The sequence below is a fragment of the Mytilus trossulus genome, chromosome 14 (assembly GCF_036588685.1).
Source record: "Mytilus trossulus isolate FHL-02 chromosome 14, PNRI_Mtr1.1.1.hap1, whole genome shotgun sequence".
Lineage (NCBI taxonomy): Eukaryota > Metazoa > Mollusca > Bivalvia > Mytilida > Mytilidae > Mytilus > Mytilus trossulus.
The window spans coordinates 62,261,928-62,271,075 of record NC_086386.1 but is presented as its reverse complement, the minus strand read 5'-3'; the positions used below and the strand labels follow the sequence as shown (position 1 = coordinate 62,271,075).

The following is a 9,148-nucleotide window of genomic DNA, read 5'->3' as shown; positions in this document are numbered from 1 at the left end:
ACAACAATTTAAACGGGAAATCTAACGATTTATGAACAAAAAATGAATTAAAAACAAAAATGATATACAGCCACAAACGACAACTACTTGACTTGGGACAGGCACGCCACCTTTTATTGGTCCTAATTCCTATCCAGGTTAGTCTTTTTTACTTCCAAACATGTTATGGGGGCGGGATCAATATATATACCATTATTTAAACATCAGACTGTACTGGTTACCGGAACTTGAGACACACCAAACCAGGTACTTCATTATTGAGAAACAGGCAAAATATGCACTCAATTTTAGAATTCGTTCATACATTTTTGTATTACTCAGAACTGTCAGTCAATATGTGTCCTATCCATGTTAGTCTTTTTTACTTCCAAACATGTTATGGGGGCATACAAAAAATACACTCTTTCCTAAGTGATGAACTAAATGTAGACTGTTTCTCTACAGTTCCATTACAGCTGGTACCATAATGATGAACAATTGTGTGTTGTTGGATTGCTGTTGTATTCATGTATTATACATTGCGTCTCCTTTTATTGATATTCTATGTTTTTATGTGTCACAAAAATGGTAACCTATTAACTGAACATTAAAAACATTGACTCACTTTAAAGCTGATGTTTATCGTTAAAATAATCTATGTCACGGCACCACCCTTTTCTATAAAAGCAGAAGCAAAACACAAAACAATGTAAAAGACAAAAGCAAAACACAAAAAAAAAATGTTTCTCAAACCTAATACGAAACATAACAAAGTTGCTTCTTTCAGAGGTTAGCATACTATATAAAGGTTTTTTTTTTAAATCATTTTGAACAATACGATATGTTTAAACTGAGTTGTAAAACAACACATCTTTTTATTTCAACAAATACAAAAGCTATCAAGAAATATTTTTCGAAATTTTTTTGTCATTATATATATAATTTCTTTCGTTTGAACGTAGTGAATAAGAGTGAAATTATTTTCTCTTGTTTGTTCATGATGTATGTAGGTGTCGTGTTTAATGATCGCACGGTCATTTTCCCCGCCAAAACGGGGGTTTTGGTCATTCAGCACGACAGCGCCGAACCGCCATCACACATTTATCTTAAGTTTAATTCTTAAGTAAGTTGGTAAATTTTTTGTAATGTCGGACCCTGAAGAGAGGGAAAACCCAGAACAGGAGGTGTCTCTTAGAGACGTTATGAAAGCTGTTAAAACCCAGGGTGAATTTAACGAAAAACTTAGGTAAGACATTTCCGAATTAAAACATGAAGATCACGGGTCTACCGTTGCAGTTGCTTCCCAGGTTAAAAAGTTAAAAACTGAATCTTAATATATTTGGAAATATGAGGGAAATAAGGTTCAATCTCTACTAAATACTGAATTTTTAGAAGACCTGACACAAGCTATTTGGGCCATTGATAATTCAAAGACCGACTACGCACGTGAAACTATTACTGAAGTAATTGACAAGATTAAAAGACGAAATAAACTTGTTAAGATTGCCGATAGTAGTGACTGTTAGGCAATATGAAAGTAATCCAGTGGCCAGTAACTCCGACGATGAGAGCAAAATTAATAAAGCTGAGAGTAGGGCGATACGTAAACGTAATGCAAAAGAAAAAAGTCTGCTTCTAAGAAGGCTAATTATTCTGCTCCTAGTACTCCTTCTCAATTTGTTGATACTTTCCAAACAAAAAATCAGCCCTTTCGTGAACCCCAGTCATGGTACAATGGCCAAGCCTTGTATCAGAATCAACCCAGCACGAGCAGATATCAACGACAAAATAGACAAGGTGCATGTTATGATTGTGGATCGTTCCAGTACTGGAGAAGCCAGTGTCCCTTCAATCCCAGACCTATCCAGCTAAAATCGAAATAGTACAGACTTTATAAAAGATGAGTATAATTGTAGCATAGCTTATTTAATTGAAAATAATACAACTAAAGTATCTTCGATAAGTGACTCGGATAATCTCACTAATGATTACTACGAGTATGAACAGGGACAGGCACATATTATTGTGAAGGACAGGCTTAAAAGTCACTATTCTTTTTGGAAAAATATTGGTTGTTATGATTATATTTTAGAAACTATTTTGAATGGTTACAAAATTCCTTTTTACAGTACCCCTCCTTCTATATGCTTAAAAAACAATCGATCGGCAATCATCCATAGCGAGTTTGTTACCGAAGCTATACATGATCTTCTTATAAGGGGTTTGATTGATGATGTGAATTTCAACCTCGTGTTGAAAATCCTCTTACAGTTTCAGCGTCGGACGGTAGGAAAAAAAGCCTTATTTTAGACCTCCGTCATGTTAACAAACATCTTTGGAAATCAAGTGTAAAATTTGAAGATGTTCGCATAGCCATGCAGTTTATAACAAACAATTCTTTTTGTTTCCAGTTTGATATTGTGTCGGCATATCACCATGTTAATATTTTTATGCCACATACAGAATTTTTATGGTTTTCCTGGAGGCATGAAAACACCGAAAAATGGTATAAGTTTTTGGTTCTCCCGTTTGGACTTTCGTCAGCATGTTATATATTTACTAAGATCACAAGACCACTTATAAAAAAGTGGAGGGGTGAAGGTAAACAAGTTTTAATGTACCTAGATGATAGTTTAGGCACTCATACGGACGAAGAAACTTGCAAAACTATGTCCAATCAAGTGAGACAAGATTTAATTCAGAGTGGATTTGTTCCTAAAAATGAAAAATCGAAATGGTCACCTATGAAACTTTTGGTATTTTTGGGTTATTCAATTGACACAAACCGTGGCACTATAACCATTCCGAACGAAAGAGTTCAAAAGGTTTTAAAAATTATTGCTGACGTTGAATATTATGTATCTAAACATGGCAAAGTCCATGCACGATTGGTTGCTTCTTTAGTGGGACAAATAGTGTCCATGTCATACGTCCTTGGTAACGTTGCTGCTTATGTCATTTCTAAACATTTAAGCATTGATATTTTAAGTATGATTTCGTGGAGTAGTTGTATTGTTTTATCAACAGAAAGCTTGATACAAATTAAATTTTGGAGAGAAAATTTAGAACACGTAAATCTTAAAAAGTTTTCTTCAGATGTGTCATGTAAATCTGTAGTTTATAGTGATGCAAGCAATACAGGATATGGTGGCTATGTTGTAGAAACACCTTTTAATATAGCACATGGTATGTGGTCCGAATGTGAGGCTTCAAAGAGTTCTACGTGGAAAGAGCTAAATGCTGTTAAAAATATTCTATTATCTATGATCAATGTATTAAAAGATAAACGATTTAAATGGTTCAGTGATAACCAGAATGTAGTAACTATTGTGGAAAAAGGTAGTATGAAACCTGAATTACAGGATATTGCTATGTACATTTTTTGAGAATTGTTTGATACATAATATATCTATCGATGTAGTTTGGGTTCCTAGAACCTTGAATGAGAAAGCGGATTTCATCAGTCGTATTATTGATTATGACGATTGGGGTATTGACGAACAGTTATTTATGTATGTAGATTCCCTATGGGGACCTCATGAGATAGACTGGTTTGCAAATGATGACACTCATAAGTTAACGGTATTTTATTCCCTTTATTGGACGGTGAACTCGATGGGTATCGATGCATTCACTATTAACTGGCAAGGTGACAATGGTTGGTGTGTACCACCTGTATGTTTAGTGTCTACAGTAATAAATTACATGAGGCAATGTTTTGCTCATGGGACACTTGTTTTACCTTTATGGAAGTCGGCAAGCTTTTGGCCGATGCTATGTCCTACGGGTGAAGGGTTCATTAAAGAGGTGAAAGGCTGTATAGATTTACTTACTAGCAAGACATTCTATACTTCTGGTAAAGGGAATAAATCAGTATTTGGAAATATTGATTTACCCTTCAGGGTGTTGACTTTGAGACTTGATTTTGAACCTTTTTAACAACTAATATTGAAGTTCTTGAGTTGGTGGCGGTAATGTTACAGTAGGCCTGAGGGGCTGTGGTGGTGGTTTAATCTTAAGTGAAATGCGAGACGAGTTATGTTAACATTAGATTGTGAAATTGTTTATATACAAATTGTATGTGCTTTGTACATTATGTTTTAATGTGATTTTTATTTTTACATATGTTTTTGCAGGCTTTCCAAAGCGATCTGTTGGAATTACCTGATACTTTGATTGAGAAAATCCATTTACTTCCTGATCTGTTAACCGAAAGTAAATCTAACAACACCGTTCAAAATTATTATTATGGTTTTTTGAGATAGAAAAAATGGGCTTTATCTAATGGAATATCTAGTGAATTTATTTTACCGGCCAAATCAATACATGTGGATATATATTTAGCATGTTTAGTGCAACAAAATCGTACGCCCAGTCCTATCAATCAAGCGTTTTATAGTATTAGATGGGCACATAAAATTATTAGTGTTATTTCTCCTACATAATCTGATTTAGTGAAAAATATTCTTGAAGGAGCTAAGAGAAGTCTATCTGTTCCGATTAAAAAGAAAGAACTGATCACTCCAGATATGCTTTTACAGATGTTCGACAGGTTATATTGTGAAAATAACCTTTACAACCAGCGTACTATTTCTGCTTGTTTGTTATCTTATTCTGGTTTTTTACGTGTGTCTGAATTGTGGAATTTGAAAACCTGTGATATTCAATTTTTTCTAAGTCATATGTCAGTATTCATACAGAAAAGTAAAACGGATATTTACAGAGATGGTGATCGAATAATCATTGCGAGAACCGGGAATAAATTATGTTCTGTGAAGAACTTGGAGAGTTTTTTTTAGAATGGAGCAATAATCCACTTGATACTGATGTTTTCGTATTTCAGAATTTGACAAAAACCAAAGAAAAATTATGTGTTCCGAAAAGAAAACAAACCTCTTTCTTATACAAGAATGCGAGAGCTATTTATAGAAGCATTTTCTCCGATTGTGCCAAATATAAAATCTTTTGGCCTCCACAGTCTAAGGTCTGGTGGAGCTTCTGCAGCTTGTAATTTTGGTATTTCTGATAGACTTTTCAAAGGGCATGGACGTTGGAGGTCGGAGACAGCAAAAGACGGTTACGTTAAGGACTCGTTTTCGGACAGAATGTTAGTTTCACAAAATTTGGGTCTTTAGTATATTTTTTCAAAAAATAAATTATTAGTCCTTTTTTTTCACATATTGTCCCTTTCTTTGGTTCAGCAGCGGCGTTGTCGTGCGGCTTTGCACTTTATTTATGAGTTTATTGTTTTCTTCATACTGTTTAGCAGTATGTCATTTACAATTTCATCAATACGAAGTATTTGTGGTATATGGTATATGAGACCAATACGAAGTGTTTGTGGTATATGGTATATGAGACGGCATTGAGTAGTAATTCTGTTTTTTTAATACAGAATGAAGTTTGTTACCACAGAAATTGACTTATATATAATCGAAGTCATTTCCACCAACGGGTCGATGTCACTGCTGGTGGAGGTTTCGACCCCGAGGGTATTACCAGCCCAGTAGTCAGCACTTCGGTGTTGACATGAATATCAATTATATGGTCATTTTTATAAATTTCCTGTTACAAAATTTAGATTTTTCGAAAAACTAAGGATTTTTTTATCCCAGGAATAGATTACCGTAGTCGTATTTGGCACAACTTTTATAGAATGTAGGGTCCGCAATGCTCTTCGACTTTATACGTGTTTGGCTTTATAACTATTTTGATATGCGCGTCACTAAGAAGTCTTATGAAGACGAAACGCGGGTCTGGCGTATTAAATTATAATACTAATACCTTAGATAACAATTGTGTAACTAACATATGAGAAATATTGCCGTGATTTATCCAGAGACATATGTTTAAATAAATATGTCCATAGTTCACTGCACATCCTACGATGACTGCATTTAAATAAGCTACGTGTTTGATTTTTTTCGAAAATTGATATATGTATATGTAGATATGTCACCGTTAGCGATAGCAATTTAGTAACTATCAAACTATGGATACCAGCTCAAGTCAAGGTAAGATAATCATACCAAGTAATTCCAAATATAATCGTATTTGTATTGTAGATGACGACTACATTCTCAACAATGCAAACGGATAACATTGCCAATATATTATATTGTATTACGAAGTAATGTTTTTCGATAAAATTTAAATTATATTCCTATTTCTACACGTGTTTGTTAAATCCACAAAATTGTAAATTTAAATAGACGTTTATATTTGACTTGTTTTTGTTTGGATCAATCATTTAAAAAAGATAAATCATGTTTACGTCTTTCATAATCATTTATAACAAATGTATATATATGCATATCCAAGTCGACATATACAAGTGTATCATTTCGTTTTTTTCATTCATATGAGGGAGATTTCATACAGGACGTTCCTAGAAAAAAAATAAAGAAGCTAGTATTATTTTTTAATTAAAATTTCCGCCATTCCAATGGTGTTCTCACACTTAATAATTAAAGGTTTTTAACAAGATTTACCGGCGTCTGCATCTGGAGAAAATTAAAAGGTTGAAAAACGTTATGCGTACATTGTTGGTTCACCCAAACATATGCATAATCAATATCAAAACAGAAATGTTCGATGAGCCTAGCTTTTCTTCTTGGTTGGAAAGCTAATGATAAAAAATCAAACAATTGTCGACAATGTCAATTTATTTGAGTGTATATTCCTACTAAATGAACTTATTTGATCTACCTGTAAAGTGGATGAATGGTTCCGGATACGACTGTTAAGTATCAATTTAAACAATACTGTATGCAATCATTAGGTAAATACAAACAAAGGATACCTGAAAATTTGCTGGAATTAAAGTCGCATTTATAAGGCCATTTACATTAGGGAGCATTTCCAATTTTCAAATATACCAACCTGTCATCAAATTGAGTGCATTTAACTAAATTGATTCAATAGTTATCAAAAGTACCAGGATTATAATTTAGTACGCCAGGCGCGTGTTTCGGTTACATAAGACTCATCAGTGACGCTCAAATAGAATATTTATAAAGCCAAACAATTACAAAGTTGAAGAGCATTGAGGATCAAAAATTCCAAAAAGTTGTGCCAAATACGGCTAGGGTATTCTATGTCTGGAATGAGAAAATCCTTAGTTTTGTAAACAGGAAATGTAACTTCAACTATGAAATTCAACAATGTAACTTCACGTTCATTTTATATGCAAAAAACTAAATTACATAAAGTGCTTTAAGATATTACTTACTTGTCCAAACACGCAAAACGAAATTCTATTTACGCCTTTACTTATTTTTCGTATTTGTCAACTCTGCAAAACTAATAGACAAAATTCTGGCAACCGACGACGCAGTGTAACGATGCCACAATTCGCGTCATGACATAACGTCAAAATATGGATCTTTTATTATCAAAACGATATATTCAGTCAAAATCATATAAGAATATCTAGATAAATATGAATTTATTTTTGAGAGACTAAATTTAACGATCGAATATTCGTAAAAACTATTGTTTCAATCCAAAACAAATAAAATATCTCCGTTTTGAAGGTCTAATTATGACTTTGTAATGAAGAACTGCAATTCGTATGTTGTTCTGTTGTGCATATACCGATTTTGTATCATGGATTGAAAGCCATTATCTTATGTTCTTACAAAATAAATTGATACTCCTAATATTATAGATTTAAAAAAAAAATCTTGATAAATAGTTTTGGCGATCATTCGAGTGAATATATTATCATTATCTATTTAAGAAAAAAGCTGACAGTTATGAACCTAATAGGAGTACAAATGAACAACTGGCGGCCACCAGTATTTGCTTTGGGTCCTTATGAACAGGATTTAGATACATTGATACGTGAAAGCAGGTTTTTGAGATGTATGAATATCAATGAAACAGAATGGGAGAAACACTGCGAAACAACCGATGAAATAGTGGGGTGCGTAATGAAAAACGTCAAGAAATTTGCAAATGAAGATTTTGAAGGACTTATTATCAAGGATGACTCAATCCGATTTGGTAGTTCGAGGGATGGTTTGAAGGTCAACGATGCTTTAGAGTTTGATTGCATACTTCTATGTGATATAAGTGAAATGATAGTTTCGAAAGAGTCGGCAAGAGATTTTACGTCTGAGGAAATTCTCGGCATGATGAAACTTCATGTCATTAATGCTGAATATCTTATTAGAAGATTTTCCTGGATAGAAAATACTGAAATATTCAAAAAGTTTGCAAATGGGGAGTACTTCTTAAACACTAAAAACTTGCAGGAGAAAGTTTTCAAATCTTTAATTGACAAAACGCGAAAAGTGATTAATGATCAATTACATGATATACACAGTCCTTATTTTCTTCGTCGTACGTCAAAACCCCCTACATTCGATATCAACATTACGCTTAACAAAGAGAAAGCTATTACTGTTCTTCGTGATGATATCAGATCGGTACAAGGAATGCATTTGGCAATAGAGTCCAATAAAAAACCAAGCCTTGATATTGATTTTGTCCCAGCATTTCATTTACGGAATGATCGTGTTCCCAACCCACATACTGCACATTTACCCCATGGATTTGGAGTTGAAAACATGAACTGTCCAGTTTATGCTGTAATGAAGTGGGCACATCGCAGCACAGACGCATCATCAACGTTTGGCAGTGATTGTTTACGTCTGGATATGAAAAACATATTCTTGATGTTTGTAGACAAAATAACAGCAAAAGCTTCCTTATGACTGCTTGTCGTTTGCTGAAATCGTATGTAGCCAATCAGCATAAAACAAATCAGATAAGATCAGTTGCTGCTTCTCAACATTTAAAGACTATTTGTTTCTACTGCGTTACTTCTCTTACAACGCCAAGCGACCATATATCACTATCTGGGTTAAAAGATGCCTTAGGATATTTTCTCTTTTTTCTGGGTCTATGTATAGAAAGTAAAAACCTTCCTCATTACTTCTTTGGAAATCCTTGTTTATGCACTCAATTTCCTGATAGCTCGTTTGGGCATGGTCAAAAACAAAAAAACCTTTATAGCTCTATCAAATTGGAAACCTTCCAGCAAGCTTCATTAAGCTATAAGAAAATGCTAGCTGATCTGAAAGGATTTTACACTGAATTCAATCTTCTAGATTCGCATCCAATAGGAAAATTCAAAGAACACTTGGGTTTTAAAGCCAACTAC

At 33.7% G+C, this 9,148-nt stretch overlaps 2 protein-coding genes across 2 annotated transcripts; both read left to right on the top strand.

Moving 5' to 3' along the window:
- The first annotated feature begins 1,124 nt into the window (after nt 1–1,124).
- On the top strand, nt 1,125–3,365 carry LOC134697972 (uncharacterized). Its single transcript, XM_063560256.1, has 3 exons — nt 1,125–1,225; nt 1,896–2,004; nt 2,391–3,365. The coding sequence occupies exons 1-3, from the start codon at nt 1,125–1,127 to the stop codon at nt 3,363–3,365; spliced, it is 1,185 nt and encodes a 394-aa protein (XP_063416326.1).
- Nucleotides 3,366–7,727: 4,362 nt separating this feature from the next.
- On the top strand, nt 7,728–8,699 carry LOC134697971 (uncharacterized). Its single transcript, XM_063560255.1, has one exon. The coding sequence runs from the start codon at nt 7,737–7,739 to the stop codon at nt 8,697–8,699; it is 963 nt and encodes a 320-aa protein (XP_063416325.1). The 5' UTR covers nt 7,728–7,736.
- The last annotated feature ends 449 nt before the right edge of the window (nt 8,700–9,148 follow it).

Bases quoted from the DNA above. Each gene is read 5' to 3' on its own strand.
- LOC134697972 (XM_063560256.1), top strand. From the start codon at position 1,125: ATGTCGGACCCTGAAGAGAGGGAAAACCCAGAACAGGAGGTGTCTCTT. The intron at 1,226-1,895 runs GTAAGACATTTC...GTATAATTGTAG, and splicing joins GAATTTAACGAAAAACTTAG to CATAGCTTATTTAATTGAAA. The intron at 2,005-2,390 runs GTGAAGGACAGG...TTTTGTTTCCAG, and splicing joins AGGGACAGGCACATATTATT to TTTGATATTGTGTCGGCATA.
- LOC134697971 (XM_063560255.1), top strand. From the start codon at position 7,737: ATGAACCTAATAGGAGTACAAATGAACAACTGGCGGCCACCAGTATTT.